Source organism: Megascapheus bottae, chromosome X, assembly GCF_031878675.1.
Source record: "Megascapheus bottae isolate mThoBot1 chromosome X, mThoBot2.hap1, whole genome shotgun sequence".
Taxonomy (NCBI): Eukaryota; Metazoa; Chordata; class Mammalia; order Rodentia; family Geomyidae; genus Megascapheus; species Megascapheus bottae.
In genome coordinates, this window is record NC_143547.1 from 54,286,856 (window position 1) to 54,306,353 (window position 19,498).

A 19,498-nucleotide genomic window follows, 5' to 3' on the forward strand; every position below is an offset into this window, starting at 1 on the left:
TTTTGGAAGAAGTTAGATTCAAAGAGTTATTTTTCCAACTTTTAGTGAAACTTTTCTAATCTTTATTTTGTAAAATAGAGCTCTATGATTACTTGGCTCCATGAGAATATGATTTTCATAAACCAATAAGGCCTGCTGACATTGACATATTTTGAGAAACTTTGTATTTTAGAAATCAGAACACATAGCATCTTAAATAGGCTTAACTAAAGAGAGACTTTAGGTGCTGTTCTAATTCTTAAGAAGGTTTTAGGTAGCAATTTTGACTGAAGTCTAGGTATTGCTTTATACATAGCTTACCTATGTAGTTTTGAGTTATAAATTTCCCTTTTTAATTTTACCAAATGATCAGGAATATGAAGGAGCATCTGCCAAAGCCATATAAGTTTCTTGAGTTATCTGTAAAACAAAAGATGCATAATGAGAAATTTAAATGGGGTAAAAACTGAAGTTCAATGTCTTGAAACCAATAGCTGGATATGATGTGTCCACATCATCCAAGCTATGACAGGTAGGTTAAAACAGACACACCACAGTCCAGATGTGGAATCATACAAAAAGGAAGACCCTATCTAAAAATAAAAAAAATGGTTAGAGGGCCGGGAGTTCGGCCTAGTGGTAGAGTGCTTGCCTAGAATGCACGAAGACCCAGGTTCGATTCCTCAGCACTACATACATAGAAAAAAAGCTGGAAGTGGTGCTGAGGCTCACGTGGTAGAGCTCTAGCCTTGAAGAAAGTCCAAAGACAGTGCTCAGGCCCTGAGCTCAAGCCCCACAACTGGAAAAAAAGACGTTAAAAAAGGTTTAGAGGTATTACTCAGCAGTAAAGCACTTACCTGGTAAGCACAAGGCCCTGAACTCAAATCCTATTGTCCTCCCACCCCAAATCAGATAATTGTCATTCTGGCCACAGAATCCTGGGAAGTATTTTTAAGAAAGGTTTAGTGCCTTCTTGGCCTCTTTTCCTTACATGCTGGAAGGGTGTGTATGCATCCTGAAAACATATCCATATATGCTACTATGTAAATCCGCTGCCTTTAGGGACTGGGGTAAAATCTACTTGCCAACCGTCTCCTGGAAAAGTTACTCTTCATTGAATGTATTTAGAGAGAAGACACAGTTTAATTTTCTCTCCATGGAAATAGGGCAGGTTCTGGATACATCTTGAGTAGTGATGGAGACTGCTTTCTTTCCAACAACTAGGAGATTGATATTGAGTTTCTCAATCTAAGTAGTAAGGATTAGTAAGGCTTTTTATGATTTTCCATTGATCTGCCTGAGGTATTATCTGTGATCATCTTCCTCTATCCACCATACACATTTTCCTAAATTTATAATCTCTTTAGGGTCCCCACTGTATTTCTAAGGTTTCAGGGAATTTGGTCATGGCTAGGACTAAAGTCATTCCTATGCAACTTTCTGAAGCATCTTTCGAGTCAGCAAAAGCATCCCATCATCATGGCTGATTAGGAATCTTGAATGTTGAGATGGCCTTTACAGTGAGTAACAGCTACTTGGAAAGGTTCCAGGCATTCTAAACAAAAGTTGGCTTCTCAGAGTCAGTAGGCCTCTTTCCAATTTCTGAATGAGCATGTAAAACAAAAGAAAATAAAGCAAAGATTATTTGGAGTCAGCAGGGATAATTAAGTCTTTGTGTTTACCCAGGTGTGATGGTGAAATCAGAATAATCAATCCAATGTTGTGTGCTGAAGTGTTACAAGGGAAAGGCTTAGTTTCTATTATACTGCATTGATTTACTATTGCATATCCTGCTAGGTTTTGTTTTTTCATTTATAAAACCGCTTCCATCTGAAAACCATTTTTCATCTGGAATCTCTAATGGCCGATCTTTCAGATCTGCCCTGCTAGAGTAAAACTGATCAATAGTTACTATATATGAATGTGTTCATTGTTTATCTGAGGTTGTTAAGAGGGTAGAGGATTTAAAGTATTAAAAGTCTTTAAAATAATTTGAGGGAGTTTATAATAAGTGTTTGGCATTAGCTTTCTTGCAATCAGTCATTAATGACCTTTAATCTTTAATAAACCCTTAACTGAGCAGGAGTTGGTACCTCCAATGAATTTACATAGGTTACTTTAGTTGCTTCTTATACTATATGTATAGTCCAGTTATTCAGAAAAAAAGAGGGAACAGGTGGAGGCATGTCATACAGCCTCTGAGTTAAAACTCCCAAGGCCATTCTTGTACATATAAAGTGAAAGGCTTGTCTATGTGTAAATAAAAGGATAGTGCTAACGTTAGAAGCTCCTTTCATTTACTGAAAGCTTATTATAGAGCAGTCTAATTTAAATGTTCATTATTAGAGTCTTGTGTAGCCTCACAGAGAGGCTATTAGAGGCTGAGAGGCTATTTCTATTAGATTAAAATGGAAGATCCATATGCTGCAAACTGCTGCTATTCCTTGAATAGTAGTTTTATCAGAATCCAGTTTTGTATGGCCATAAATTAATAAATCACCCACATAACTGCATTAAGGCTTCCAAAAGAAGTTAACATTTATAACTCTTGGGGCAGCACATACACAAATAGGTGGGGGGGGGGCTCTTGCTAAAGACTTGAGGCAATTTAATATTTCCAAAGTGTCTGGATTTGTATATTCAAAGGAAAAACAAAAAATATTATTTTTGATTCAAAGAAAGCATTCTTTTTAAATTTAAGAACACTACATCAAGGAATATTTCAGGAATCTGAGCCAATATGCTATAAGTATTAGGAACTGCAGGGTGTATCAGCACCATGGCTTCATTAATGTCTCAAGTCTTATACAGCTGTGTATCTTCCATTTGGATTTAGCACAGGGAGCATAGTTGAACTGCAAGGGCATTGGCATGACAGAAATACTCCAAATTTAACAAATTTAGTAACTAAAGTTTACAGTCTATGTCTAGCTTTAGCCTTAATAGTATATTGTTTCTTTGGACGAAAGTGACAAGAGATTTTTAAGTGAAGAGCAGGCTGCACATTTACTGTTTTTGCCAGACATTTCTAGATCCCAGATCTGAGGATTTACTGTTGATAATATCTCCTTAGGAACATTATTCTCTTTAGGTAGAAGCCTATCAGGGCTCTCAGGAATAGCGCAGATCTACTTATATTAAGATACATTGTGGCTGCTAAACTATCCCAAATATCTCTCTGTATGACAATAGAGATGGAAATTCCAGAGAAACAAGAGACCTGAGATAAAAGTATAATTTTCCTCTCTGCATCTCAGTAGAATAAATCTTCGATCCTTCGTGCTCTGTCAATGCCAAGTACTATATACTAGTCAAGTATATAGTATAATATATATATATATATGTATATACACTAGTCAAGGCAGAGGAGCAAGTTCTAGTATATAAAAAGAAATTTATTATCAGTTTTAACACTTTGAAGCACCTCATATGACATTGAAAGTTCACTAGTTGTAGCTCATTGACAGGGAGGTCTTGGGTATCTTCAATCAATTTTAGTGACAGAGTCCCTGGCCTCTCCATGGAGAAAGGGACAGTCCCTAGTCCAGTGGTTTTTCTCAAGGCAGAGGCAGCATGTCTCTGCTTTTAATGTCCCCTTCCTGGGGAAGTCAGATTTTCATATTTCCATAACATATTCATTTGGGTTAACAGAGGCTACATGATTTCTTGAATTTCCATGGATTTCCTGAATTTCCTTGAAGGAGTTTTCCATATGAAGGAAATTTTCCTTATATAATCAGGCCAAATATTTGACCTTGTTTTTCTGTAAACAATTGAGACGTTTTTTCCTGCCTCTAACATAACTAACTCTTTTAGTCTTTTTCTGTTGGCTGTTCTATTAAATTCTGGCTGTTGTAAACCTGAAAAATCATATTTGCTACTTTTCTCAGTGGGATTTGAGGACTCATATCTTGTTTTTATAATTTTCTATGGCTATCTGGTATAACTGGCTGATAAAGGGTATTGATTTGTGTTTGTCAGGGTTGACATTACTGCGTCTCATTCAGGTCACTGTTAATGAGATTTAAAAAGAAAAACTAGATGAAGTGTTTTGGCTTTTTTCTGTATGAATTCTTTTAATGCATTGATTTTTAAAGGTTTCTTCAATCAAGTAATCATGCGATGTTTTATATCTATGTGTTCATTCCCAATCCAATATTTAATGTTTATTTCTTAGTTCCACAGTTCTACTTCTCCTGTCCCTAGCCTCTCTTCAGCACAATCTTTGAACTCAATATAGATGCCAGGAGTATATTCCTTAGTTCAGACAGCCAAAGATGTTAGACATTGGAAATCCCCCTGCTCCCTCCACCAACACACCCAAGTGAAACTCACTAAAAACTACTATCAGAGTAGAAAAAATACTATTTTATTAAAAAGAGTAAGTTTCTAATAAATATCCAGCTTCATATCTCTACTCTCACTTTTAAACTTTGGTGGAATATTTGACATAGGACAAGAGGCCTAAATAAGCCTTTTTACTTTACTCCTGCGGTGTGTAAAACTATGAAAGAGTACAACTATGAAAATGTTTAGGGTGTCTTTTCAACATCAATCTCATAGAAAGAGAACTTAGTAGAAAGGAAGCGTACATTTACCTTAATAATGTCCATTAATGAAACATTAATATGTATTAATTTAAAAACATCTAAAAGTTGGGCATGGTGACTCACTCTTGTAATCCTAGCTACACAGGAGCCTGAGATCTGAGGATCACGGTTCAAAGCTAGCCCTGGCACTAAAGAACGTGAGACTCTTATCTCCAATTAACCACTAGAAAATTGAAAGTTGTGCTGAGGCTCAAGGGGTAGGGTGGTAGCCTTGAACTGAAGAGCTTAGGGACAACGCCCAGGCCCAGATTTCATGTCCCACAACCAATAAAAAAACAAAATCTAGACTGAAAAGTGTATAGAACTCCTGAGTAGGAAGTAATGATGATTATCTAAAATCAGTTGTATGTGGAAAGAAAAGTTGCCTCTTGAAGTAACTAAAATATTAGTGTAACTTTTCCCATTTGGAGTAAAAATCAACATATTAAGGATAGATATGATTTATCAAAGACAGTATGAAGATGATCACAGGAAGAGGCAGTGAATATTCTACTTTCCATAGAAATAAGAAATAGTGGATACTGTTCACTGATGCGCAGTGACAGAATTTTAGGTTTTATTCCTGGTATTTTTATTATTCTTGCCATCAAATAATTATAAACAGCATGTGGTAATATACTACCACACTCTGGAGGCACGGGCAGAAAGCCATCAAATTTGAGGCCAGCTTGGTGTATCAAACAAGGCTCTTAAAAATCAAACAAAATACCTTACAGCAAAAATACAACAGATTACTATTGACTCAAAAAATTAGAAATTGAATATCACTACAGTATACTAAGTGGAAAGTTGCTACCAAAATACCTCATAAAAAGGAAGCTGACACATGTCACGAATTTTATTTCTCACCTTTTAATAGATTGTTATTATATATCATGTAAAACATTTTCACTATCATGACTGCATTATCAGCTTAATTATGAATACAAATTCATAATTGTGAAATAGTCACAATTCTAATAACATGTAGAAAGAATATCACAACATGACTCAGTAGTGCTTAATTTATTAATTCAAGATTTAATGGTAGAAAAATTTCTAACTCATTACTTTAAAATGAAAAAGAAAATACTCATTTTAGTGACTTTATAAATATAGGAAATTATTTGATCTATTTACTGGCAATTGTTGATTCAAATGAAAACTCATGCTCTTTTTGTTTTTTGTGCTATTTATATATTTTACTGCTAAATGAAGTCAATGCATTATCATTGCCTCATCTAATGAAGATAGGAAATGATTATTATAAGTACTCAACCTAATGGATTAGTTAATTTGCATGTCCTTTCCTTTGTAGGCTTTTATAAATTTTTTCATGAAGGCAAAAGCCCAAAACTGGCTCGATTGTAAGTTTTTCCTTGTTGGCTTTGTTCCCTTCCGTTCTTGTAAATGCATTTCTCTCAACTGCTGCTTATATCGAGAGCTAAAGCATAACATTGACATTTGAATCACTATCACAGAGATAACAGAAGTTTTTAAAGAGGAATCGCATTAGTGGATACTTACATGTTTATGTTCTGTGAAAATATTCTGAAAGCAATAATCAAAAAGAATGTTCACACCTCAGTTCTAAAAATTGGATATGACTCAAACTTTCTGTTGACTGTGCATATTTACCTTTTGTCAGTCTTTCTTTAATCTTTCATGGATTCATTATGCAATCATGTAAGACTAAGGTTGAATGCTTTAAAATTATGTAATCAATTACTAGAGACTTACCTACCCAAATCTCCCATTATGTTTTCTGCTTGGACTTAGTCATTTTAATGAGAACAAAAAATAGATTGTTTGGCCTTAAGGGTCTACCACTAATTCATTTTCACCACCTAATTAAATTCTAAATTTCATTAAATTATGAAACAATAAATCAAGTATAAAAACAAAGATGTTCAATAGTGTGAATTGTTTCAAAACTCAGGAACTTTGGGGAAATTGGTGGTTTTTAAAATAAATACCTGGGCCGGGAGTTTGTCCTAGTGGTAGAGTGCTCGCCTAGCATTCAGGAAGCCCCGGGTTTGATTCCTCAGTGCCACATATATCGACAAAAAAAGCCAGAAGTGTTGCTGTGGCTTAAGTGGCAGGGTGCTAGCCTTAAGCAAAAAGTGTCCAAAGACAGGGCCCAGGCCCTGAGTTCAAGCCCCAGGACTGGCAAAAAATAAATAAATAATAAATAAATAAATTTGTATGGGGCTTTTAAGGAAAAGTGATTAATGTATTGGATAGGAACTAAGTGCATCTAAGTATACAGAGACCAGTTTTTCATGTTTGTTATGTTGAAATTCTTTAAATGAATTAAAAAACAAATTCTGTTATCAGCCCTAATCTTGATTTTATTTACATTGACATACAGAAAGCTTAGTTTGTATCCAGTAACTATTTTCACTTAAACCAAAATTTATATGAATTTTGGTAGATCTTTATAGTTTTAGATTATTTACACAGACACTTAGAGTAATAGACCTGAAATGGCTGAGATTAAAACTACTTATACCATCTATTGTATGGCAACCATCAATCAATGAATAAGTGAAATTTAATTCCAATATAGAAACAAAAAACTAAAATATATAAAATAAACAATATAAAATGTCTAAGTCATATATAGGGAAAATACAGAAGGCTTTAGACAAGAGGTCTTATATAAATGATGACTCATATGGCCAAGTTGATGGCTCAAAAAACTCAAAATTGTAAATATAGTAATTCTCAAATTAACTGTAGATACAATGGTATTTCAATCAAAATTTTAATGGCAGTTGTTTTGAAATTTAACCTGATTCTAAGAGTTCATTTAGGAAAAATATGTTTGAGAAAAATTTAGAAAAAACAACCTATGATTACTTGCCAATATATCCTAAAAATACTCTGAATGTATAATGTACTGTTGTTCTGGAAAAAATAAAAACATATGAGCATTTTAATGAAACAAATTCAAAAATCCAGAAATAGACTAAATTATAAAATAATTTAGAACATAATTAAGATAATATGTCAAATAAATGGGAAAGGTGTATTATTCAATACAGACTGGAGCAACTGGCAAAACATTTGCATAGAAGAAATACTCCTAAATCACTATAGTATATAATATACAAAAGTAATTCCATATGTATTAATACTTAGAAGCATTACAGTGAAAGAAGAAAAAGAAACTATTCATGTCTATAATTAAGTAGTAGAAAATTGTGCACATTAAAATGCCATAAATGCATGTCAAAAGCCAGATAATGGATAATATGAAATATGTATGACTGACAAAAGGTAAATATCCTTAATACGTCCACAAGTAAGATAAAGATGAATAGACCAATTGAGAGAAAAAAAACCAAATTACTAAGGACAGCTAATAAAATAAACATAAATGAGGTAACATCAATCAAGATGTATTGTACTCATAAACTGACCTGTTGAATTACTTAAAGATAATAAAATATAAAAACAAATGGCCAAAAATATAATCAGATTTTGCCATTTATAATAATAAGAAAAATATTGTCCAATATTAATGGGTTGCTGGGTTATTCTAAACTTGTGAAAATGTTATAATTTAATATATATATTATTATGCTCTCTAAATTAACATTTTATTCCTGTTTGTTTTTGCAGTGTCTTGGTTTAGAAGGGTCTTGCCCTCATTTTTCTCTGAGGAAGACCGATATTTTTGGTCTAGAAATCGATTTTGTGCAATAGCCTGTACTGAATTGGGCCACGGGAAATGCGAGGGATGGCTTTGGAAAAAGAGAGAATCTAGAGGAATCTCCCTTTTTAGTTGGAAAAAGTACTGGTTTATTTTGAAACACTCAACTCTCTTCTGGTTCTCACACCTGAATGTAAGTGCACCAGAAAGGAAAGAGTATAATTCTGAGTGAGAATAGTCTTTACTCTTTGTATTGGTAATGGGGATGTGAATTTCTGGCAAATAAAAGGAAGCTCCTAACATCTAATGTTAGGAAATAGTTCATTAATGTTACTTTAAAAAGTAAAGAATATAATATCCAGGAGAAACATTGTAATTAATGGTTTTGATACTAAAAAACTACTTGGTTTTAATCCAGGCTGTTTTACTTATTAGCTTCAAGAGATGGGGCAAGTTGCTTAATTTCTGAGATTCATTTTCTTCATTTACTCAAAGCAAGTGGTAATACTTGCCAAATATTTACATCCCTCTTTTTCTTGTATGTTGCTCTTCTCCCTCCCAATCAAATCCATCTCATAGACTTTTAAATGTGTTGACATCTTTCCTTAAAAAAAGAAGTGAGATGATTTAGGTGCCTTTCATTGATTTTTTAAAAACAAAAGAAAGAATTTAAAAAATTTCTTTTGTAGGGAGGCAGAGACAGGGCCATATCTGTGGCTTTGATTTCTGTGTACAAAAGCTACATGTAGTTAAATCTAGACCCAAAAATTCTCTTGTAAGATCCAGGACTATAAAGTCCACTTGCTCTCCGCTGAAATGTATGACGAGTACCCCTATTCAACATATACCAAACAAAATTTGTGATCTTGGCATCCTCAAAATGCTTTTCTCTCCTATAATTTTCTGCTCTACAGTAGAATCCTCAAGCCTTCTACTACTCCATCACACTCTATAATTATCCATGCTAATGAATATTATCTTCTAAATATCTATCTCTTTGCCTTTTCTCCATTGCCATTGCCTAGTCTGAGAAAACATCATCTTTCATTTGAACAAATTTGATAGACCTGCTTCTCTGCTCACATTCCATTTGCTCTCACTGGCTTGCTTTAAGCTTAAATCAGGGGTTATGTTTCTAAATGAAAGTTTGGTTATATCCTTACTACCCTAACTCATACACTTTCCTATCAAAACTGCTAGAACTTATATGGATTTTGTACCTCTATAGTCACATATTATACAACCACCCTATGGATTTTACATTCCAGCTACACTGGCTTTCTTTTATTTTCTCTAATGTACTATGTATGCTCCATCCATCCATCCATCCATCTATCCATCAAAGAATCTTTGTATCTGCCCTTCTTCCTGCAATACTCCATGAATCCACTGCTTGATTAACTCCCAGTCTTCTTTTTGGCTTTCACACACAATTTCTTTAGGAAATCTTCTCTGATCCCCTTCACCAACTCAATTAATTCTTCTATCACTCCTTCACAGCATTTAACACACAGATACTTTTGCTTTTAAGACTTTTATATTAATAACTGTCTCCTCATAGAACATAAACTTCTACAAATACTACTTTTGTTTCCCACTTCTGTCACTCTCACAGCCTCCTATGGCACAATGGATTGGCTTAATTGATATTGTCTGAATGAATAATAATAGCTGTGATAATCAAATAAGCTAACATATCTTAAATATTTTACACAGTATATCACAAAAGACCTTAATTAGTGTTACTTCCCATCAAATCTTCTATTTTCTTTTTCCTACAATAATATGAATATGCTCTATTTCAAGCACAAAAATGTTCCACTTCAAATATGAAAGTTTTCAAAGGGCAATTACGAAATATTGTTTTCAACATCCAACAAGGTGACTATCATGCATCATATCCCTGTCTAAATGAAACCAAAAAATATCAAATTCTCTCAAACATATTCCCAGTCCATTGTAAGAATATTCCTACAGTTAATTAAATGAATCACAGTCCCATTGTCTTTTTTTTGGTCAGTCCTGGGCCTTGAACTCAGGGCATGAGCACTGTCCTTTGGGTTTTCTCAAGACTAGAGCTCTACCACTTGAACTACAGCACTGCTTCTGCTTTTTTTCTATGTATGTGGTACCAAGTAATCAAACCCAGGTCTTCGTGCAAGCTAGGCAAGCACTCAACCACTAGTCCAAACTCCCAGCCCTCCAGTGTCTTTTTTAAAAAAATATATCTTATAAATTTTTCTAGATGACCCTTGACTAAGTTATTAAATTTGTAAGATTTCAACTTTCCAAAAAACACCAGTGATTACTAGGTTTATATTTCCTCATAAATTGAATACTTCTAGGAATCACAATGCACGTTACCAACATTACAGCCTATCAATAACATGTTCCCCCTTTTTATCCTTGAAGAAATTGTGACTCAGAAAGAGCAAGTGACTTGGTAAGCATGGGCAGAATTATGATGACCAGACCTTATTAAGTTCTGCAAATATATTGGAAGATGTCCAACCTTGTATCATCTCATGACAATTTCTTAGAAATCTGATGGGTTGCTTGTTATACCAGAGAGGGAGAGAAAAAGGTAAGATAAGAAAGATGTGAGGAGCAAAAGGCTGTGTTCCAAATACTACTTTCTAATGCCCATATGCTAAATAATTTCATGCTTAGCTATTTTCCTCATTAGATATTTAAAGAGCTTTAAAACTGCAAGTAATTCATATATGTAATGGCCATTCTTTTGTAGATAACTTGAGGTTTATAAATGTGTTAAATGTTGCTCTTACTGCTATTTTAGCTGGCTGTTGTTAATATATTGTTTGTCTGCTTTGAATGCTCTAATGATGTTGAAAGCTGTTTGCGTAGTTTGAAGCAACTCTGTATAATCATTAACATGAGAGTTTGTTGTTGCTATTGCTGGTTTAATAAATGCACGGTTCATTTGCTTTGCAGAAAGCTATTTCGAGTGCATGCTAAGCAAACTGCATTCTTTAATAAGCAGTCTAGAAAAGTGTTGTTCATTACAATCCTGGTGACCTGGTTCTCGGCTCTCCATTGCAAGGTCTTCCTTGTTATGTTTCTTACATTCTTTTTTACTTCCTTTCTACGTTTCTTTGTAGGACACCAAGGCTGATGGTTTTATATACCTTCCTGAATTCCGAATTGACTTAGCTCCACACTGCAGAAGAAACCAGTAAGTAATAGTAGATCCTTAAATTCAAAACCCAGGTCATCAGTGTACAATGAAAATATAATGCAGTCTATTTATAATTTTAACTTGGCTAGTAATCATACACCTTGTCCTTCAGATCACTCATGTGTTCCAACATTATGTGCTGATGAGATTTATAATTAATAGATTGGCACAGTATTATCAAATTATGATATAATTCTAGTTCATGTTCAGCATTACTTTATCTGTAATATTTTTACTCTTTTGAAGGAAACAATAACATGTTTTTTCTTGCAGTCTTTCTGTAACTTACTATATTACAATCATGACCACTTCACAACATTCTTCAAATGGTACCTTGTCCTTTCTAAAACCAGATTCTTATAATTAAACGATGTGTGCATAAAGTCATTTGTAAGCATCAAAGGAAACTTTGTTTTCCCCCCTATTATTTTGACATTATATAGCCAAATTGCCAGTTATAGGCAATCAGATAATGGTCCCAAAAGAAGTGTACTACAATCTCTTTCTGTTCTGGCAACAAATACTGTATATTCTACATGTTGTAGAAGATACTGGGTAAACTAGATTAGTGGTTCTACAGAATTTTGGAGAAATTGTCAATACAAAGACTTAAAAACGAATCTACCACGAGCAAAAGTGTCAGAAAAGAAAAGCTGGAGGACAAAGTTGTCCATTTAGGTTTTTATATGAATGCTATAAAGTCAACATGTTAGAAGGATTCGCATATAGAACTGGAAGATATTGAAAGGATATGTATCATCTACAAACATACCACCCTGAATGCACCGAATCTTGTCTGAAAGGATATGTACCTACAAATTACTAGATTTCATACTTCCTATATAGTTTAGATAGATTTTTATGATTATGTATGCCTTTAGCAGACATAAAAAGAGATCAAATGACACGTTACAACATCTAAGGGAAAGAAATAAATCCAAACAAGTAGATAAAAATAGATTACAATGACATTTTGAATAAGTTAGTGTTCTGTAGTTAGTGGTAAAGAGAATGATGTAATTATTTGAATGCAGTGATTCAAGTTACATGAAAACATAACTGAAAATTTGGAAAGGAAACTGGAAAATATGTGTTTACATTGAAGGCAAGCTTAAATTATCAAGGCATTAGCTATTTAAGGAAGGTGAGATAGTTTCCTTTAATACATAACTATCTCCTACAAGGTCTAAGTATTCAAAACTAAAGTAAATAGTAGAAAAAATGTTCACTTGAATAGATTCCCAGATATAAGATTTCACTAAGATTTTGTTAGTGTAGGCTTGTGAGTGTATCTAAATAGTTGCTAAGTATCTGAGAGTGCCCTAGAAGAAAGAATAACTTTTCCACATCTACCCTTTATGCACAATAAGGATTTATCGACAAGTAACAGAGATGAGGGCAGAATATCAGGTTTTAATTAAAAGAGAGTTAACCTACTTTTATTTCAACTAGGGGTAATACACATAAATAATAAAAAGAACATTTATATGAATCATATCTATTTGATCTCAAATGTATATTGCTATCAGATACTACCTAAACTGGAAACTTTTGATTACATTACTGAAAAAGAAAGGTGGACTCTGCTCTATAGAGAAATCTATCAGAATGTATTCTTTGTTTTCTCATTTATGGACAGAGTTTGTGGATAAATAGGTAACTCTGGCCTTAAATGTGCTATGTAGCCTAGGCTGGTCTTGAATAGAGATCCTCCTGCTTCAGCTTCCTGAATGCTAGAATTATAGGAATGCACCATTACTCCAGTTCTTATTACATTGTTCTAAGTATTTATGTACTCATTCCCTGTTTTTTGTTGTCATTTTGTTTTGTGATTGATCAAACGGCTTGAACTCTAGGTCTAGATACTGTCCCTGAGCTTTTATGCTCAAAGTTGCTGCTTTCCACTCCTCTGTAATCATGTTCTCTATAAGACTTTTTAAGAGATAGCTTGATATCCTAATAAGCCAGGCATTCGCTTCAGAGTTTAAAATTATTCACTAGATATACTAGTCAATTGATCCACATAACCACATATGTAGATAATCAATTATTCCATTTATATTCTCTAAACTGGCCTTACTTTCCTTCTTTTGCATGTCATCAATAGAGTTAAGCTAGTATGGGTAGCAAAAAGCAGAAAAAAGACATCACTCAAAATAGATATATTCAAATACCAGAAATTAGAGATCCTTTGTAACTGAAATGATTGCAAATATTTTGCCTGAATTATTTAAGAAAACTCAAAACTCAGAATCAGATTCATCTAGAATTAGGTTTTATCTAATCAAATAATTTATAAGTGGATAAATAATCGGTAAACAAAAAATGTGAAAACACTTCAGCTTATAATTTGAATTGAATAAAATACTTTTTCCCCAATGAGAAGTGATTGGCTCTAAAGTAAATGTTATGATATTATTCATAAATATTGATCTTTAATTTTTTCATTATTACCTTTAGTAGTTGTAGTCTATACCTTCTTAACCATCTAATAGAATGAGAAGGTAAGGAAGAAACATTTCTAAGGTAAATATTTCTAAAACATTATATTCTACAGATATTTCTACATTGTTACATTTTTAAGTGAGCTACTAGTGTCAGTTTCATCATCTGTATTTACATTAGCAAAGAGGTAATAGTTCTAGCACCTAGTTTTCATTGCAGAAAAATCAGTTGAGTTTGAATATCTTTTTCAGGTTTTCTGCCAATTTTACCTACTGAAAAGTCTGAATGGTCTCAGTTTCATTTTATTCTATTATGTAAACTAATGACTAATTTAATTCTCTTGAAATGAATCATTCTTTTTTTCTTATTTTTTATTATAATTAATAGAAAGGTTACATTATCTTCACCAGATAGAAGGTGCATTTCTTCACAAACATTGATACCCTTTCTCATGTCTTGGTTGAAATGGATCATTCTGAGACTACATGATAAAGAGATTAGTACTGATTCTGTAATGTTAACATTATGCAACCAAAAGGGAAAAAATATTTCTATTCAGGTTTAGTATGTATCTTAATGTATGAAAATATCATATATAATTTTATTTTTAAAGAGATAAATAATGAATTCATTTCATTAAGTATGCCGAAAAATAATCTTTGCTTCAAAATTTAAGATTTTACAGTAGTGATATTTTAGACAAAATATTTCTAATGTAATAGTTCTTCAATGAGAACATGACACAAATGAATAAGAATGTCACACTGTTGCAAGAGTCATGCTATAATTTGAACTGATGACTTCCATAAATAACGAGTAATATGCATTCCCCTCAGTTATGACTGATTTGTTCTACTCCAATTCTTTTTTAGATAAACCCATCTTCAACTTAGAATATGTTGAATTATGTAGCTTTAGCATGATTTCTTTGGCTTTCAGAGACAGCCTGTGTATTTTAAGCTATGAGATGAACTCTAAATTTCTATTGATGGATTATGATTCAATAAGCATTTAGTGTTCTATAAATTTGTCAATTGCAATATTGTTGTAACTATTATGAAAACAAAGGTGCAGGAATACAGTGCCTTAAAACATTTAAGATTGCTGGGGGTTTGGCCTAGTGGTAGAGTGCTTGCCTAGCATGCACAAAAGCTCAGGTTCAATTCCTTGGTATCACATACATAGAAAAAGCTGGAAGTGGTGCGATGGCTCAAGTGGTACAGTGCTAGCCTTGAGACAGCAAAAGGACAGTGCTCAGGCCCTGAGTTGAAGCCCTAGGACTGGCAAAAACTAAGTTTAGTGCCAGGAACTGGTGACTCATGCCTCTAACCAATGCTATTCATGAAGCTAAGATCTGAGTATTACAATTCAAAGCCAGACCAGGCAGAAAAAAACAAACAAATATATATATATATATATATATATATATATATAGGCAATAAGAACACTCAAACTGAAATATTTAACTAAGATACAATGTTATAAAACCAATATGAAAAACATTCACTAAATATGATTTAAATACAGAATAAAAATAGAAAGGCTCAGTGTCAGGAGTTTGGCCTAGTGGTAGAATGCTTGCCTAACATGCACAAAGACCTGAGTTTGATTGCTTGGTACCACATACATCGCTGAAAGTGGTGCTGTGCCTCAAGTGGTAAAGCTGTAATCTTCAGATAGCTCAAGGACATTACTCAGGCCCTGAGTTCAAGCCCCAGTACTGGCCAAAAAAAAAAAAACAGAAAGGCTTGAAGTCTGAATATGTTATATGCTTGCTTCCATATCACTGGATAGTTTAGTTTGAATGACAGGGAAAACAAGCACATAAATTTTCCATTGAGATGTGCTAAAAATCCTTTTCAAACATTTATAAAATATTACTAATATTGCAAAAATCATGATCTGTGTAGATAAATGTCTTTGAAAGCAGTTGAGCTCTAGGCTCTGAATGTAATTCCCATACTGATCCCAGCCCCAAAAAAGTCACTGAAACTTTCTAGCCCTTTAGGTTCTTTGTCACTATACCTCGTCTGCACATACTCTATACCAGGTCTAATCACTTTCCACACACTATTTCATGTAATATTAAACCCTTTTGGGCCATTATTCTACTGCTACAGATGAGAAAACTGAAATTAAATTAACTTGCCTTAGTCATTCAGCTATAAACTGGCATTCTGAATTAAAGCAAGCATGACCTCTTCTGCACAGTGGGGAAGACTGAACCCTTTTGCATACTAGGGAAGCACTCTACCACTGAGCTACAAATATCAAATATTAAAGCTTAAGCTCATAACTGTACATCTTGCTACCAGCAACTATAAGGAAAATTAAGACTTCTGTTTAGTATGTAATTTGAATTTAATCTATTCTATATACTTGCAAATTTATAAATTTTTAGTATGAAGAAGTGCATTCCTGATCAAGATCAATAGCTCTGTTTCACAGATAAGTTACTTTAGAGGTAAGCCTGCCACTGCTATCTGATAGCGTACTGCTACATGGACACAGAGTCCATGTAAGATGTACATTAGCTTGAAAAGAACAGAATTAACCAGAAACTCACAGCATTTGGAAATAATTTCTTAATAAATAAGTAAAGCAGTTGTAAGTACCTTCTTTCTTTACTAGAATGGACTGCATCTTGAAGAACACATCACTCATGGAAACAGCTATTCTTGCATGGAAGAGGATGTATTTTAAAGTCAGCCCTGTAAAGGTGGCTTATAACATTTACAAGGCATCCATCATAGGCTTGAGTTGGTAGTAATATGGTCAAAGGAAATGTTATTGTTACTAAAAAAGGATGGATTAAGAATTTATATAAGCTTCTGTTTTGCAGGTGCTGTTTAGGGGCTTGAAGTCAGGGCCTAGGCACTGTCCCTGAAGTTTTTGCTCAAGATTAGCACTCTTTCATTAAATCACAGCTTCATTTCTGGCTTTTTGATATTTAATTGGAGATAAGAGTCTCAAGGATTTTCCTGCCAGGACTGACTTTGAACTGTGACTCACAGATCTCAGCCTCCTGAGTATCTAGGATTATAGGCATAAGCCTATACCCGTACCAAGATAAGCCCTTTTTTAACCAAAAAGAAAATCAGTATTGAGAAGACATCTTTTAATATTCTAGACTACCATCAAGTAAACAACCTACACTCAAAAGCCAAGTAGAAATCTCATGACCAGAATATAAAAGCATACTACTTTCGTTTTATTTCAGTAACTCACTAGAAAATGACTCATGCTGGCTGGGTGCTGGTGGCTCACTCCTGTAGTCCTAGCTACTCAAGAGGCTGAGATCTGAGGATCAAGGTTCAAAACCAGCCCGGGCACAAAAGTTGGTGAAACTTTTGTCTCCAATTAACTACTAGAAAACCAGAAATGGCGTTTTGGCTCAAGTGATAGAGAGGTAGCCTTGAGCTGGAGAGCTCAGGGACGGCGCCCAGACGCAGAGTTCAAGCCTCAAGAACGACCAAAGGGAAAATGAAAGAAAGAAAGAAAGAGAGAGAGAGAGAGAGAGAGAGAGAGAGAGAGAGAGAGGGAGGGAGGGAGGGAGGGAGGGAGGGAGGGAGGGAGGGAGGGAGGGAGGAAGGAAGGAAGGAAGGGGCTCATGCTGTAATCCTGGCTACTCAGGAAACTGAGACATTAAAATCATAGTTCAAAGCCAGCCCGAAGAGGAAAGTTCCTGAGACACTTATCTCCAATTAAGTGGAGTGGTGGCTCAATTGGTATAATGCTAGCCTTGAGCAAAAGACCCAGGAACAAGACCCAGGGCAGGCATAAAAAAATAGTATTTAACTGGTTATGGAAAAACTAAAATAATTAAGAGAATTAACTGATAAATGGAAGATTTACAGATAAAAATGCTATTAATATTAATGACATTAAAGTGCATGAAACCTTAGTGTGCAAGTGTAGAATAGAACATTAAAATTTCATTCATGTATGTCCATGATCTCAATGTAAAAATAACTTGATTAAATTAGGGGACATCCTCAGAAAAAGAATAATAAAATATTTTCACATTAAGAGTACATTTTAGACCATTGATGACATTATCACTACTATTCAAATGCTCTCTTATGGTTAGACAGATTAGAGAAAGAACATAATTTCATAGACATAGACACATAATTTATTCTTGTTAAAATATAAATGAATAGAAAGGAAAGAATCATATTTATCTGTGATTTTATGCTCATGGAAAAATTATAACAATTGGCTTCTATTCAAAAGAACTATCATAGAAAAGCCTAATTGATTTGCAGAAAATATGGAATCCAATAAATAATTCTACTGTTATTAAAACATCACATTACCCCCCAGAGCTTTGAAATTTCATTTTTAAAACAAGATATCCAACTCTTTTAAGAAATAAACATAGCTGGGTTGGCTCACACCTGTAATCCTAGCTACTGAAGAGGCTGAGACCTGAGGATAGTAGTTCAAAGACCTCCCTGACAAGAAAGCCTATGAAATACTTATCTCCAATTAATCATCAAGAAAAGCCAGAAGTGGAGCTGTAATTCAGTGTTTGAGCACTGGCCTTGAGCACAAAAGCTCAGGGACAGTTCCTAGTCCCTGAGTTCAAGCCCAGGACTGTCACAGGAATTTTTTAAAGGAATATGGTAGTAGAGAGTAATTATCTAGTATATTGTTTTTAGCAAGCAATTTAAACTTTCAGGATTTTACTTATGTACAAAATAGGGTTTATATTAGATGGTTGCTGTGACACGTTTGGGTTTTAAGTATTAAATGCTTCAATACATTCTAGAAAGAAAACTAAACTATCTGCTCTCTTTTTCCCTAGTGCTTTCCAAGTCACCCATGCAAGAATCAAGAATTTCTATTTTGCAGCTACGTGCTCAGATGAGATGAAGTAGTAAGTGATTTATATTCATTTTTGACATATATATGTATGTACATATGTATGTATTTGTTGGGACTCAATTATATTTTAAATATAATTTTCCATCCAAAGAACATAATGATAGTGTTTTAAATAAAGTTATTTAATTTCATTTTAAAATTTAGTATATTAGAATGCCAGTGTTATGGAATGTGAAAAACAATGGTGTGATGTAAGAAGAGACTGTAGATGCAAGGAAACATGCAAACTGTGAAGTCCTTAAAAACTATCAGATTAACAACCATTTAAAAAGGCAAGGCAAGCAGCTGACTGGATTTAAGAAAAGGGAAGAACTGTAAAAGGGAAGAACTGTATCAGATAGGCAAGAGAGTGGAATTGAAAAGAGTAAAGGACAGTTTTTAAAAAGAGAGTCAATGGGGCTTGGAGTTTGGCCTAGTGGCAGAGTGCTTGCCTAGCATGGACAAAGACCAGGGTTCAATTCCTTGGTACCACATACATAGAAAAAAACTCAAGTAGTAGAGCTCTACCTTGAGAAAGTCAAAGGACAGTGCTCAGGCCCTGAGCTCAAGTCCAGAACTGGCCAAAAAAGAGAGAGTCAAAATTACTTAGTTGGATTAGGATTATGACAATGAAAAAGACAACCATCAGATGTATTCAAGAGATCTTAGGAAATAAAAGCAACACAATTGTCTATAGGAACTGAGGAATAGAAAAATGTAAAGAATGACCAATTTCTAGTTTGGATACCAGTATGTTTGTCA

At 33.9% G+C, this 19,498-nt stretch overlaps 1 protein-coding gene across 1 annotated transcript in view; it reads left to right on the top strand.

The window, feature by feature from the left end:
- LOC150041105 (uncharacterized) overlaps positions 1-19,498 on the top strand; it is a 324,318-nt gene that overhangs the window by 283,078 nt on the left and 21,742 nt on the right. Inside the window, exons 21-24 of the mRNA XM_090327132.1 lie at positions 5,887-5,935; positions 8,196-8,419; positions 11,346-11,419; positions 18,678-18,749. Of these exons, the coding sequence (XP_090183258.1) occupies positions 5,887-5,935; positions 8,196-8,419; positions 11,346-11,419; positions 18,678-18,749 (419 nt within the window). The remainder of the gene's footprint in view (positions 1-5,886; positions 5,936-8,195; positions 8,420-11,345; positions 11,420-18,677; positions 18,750-19,498) is intronic.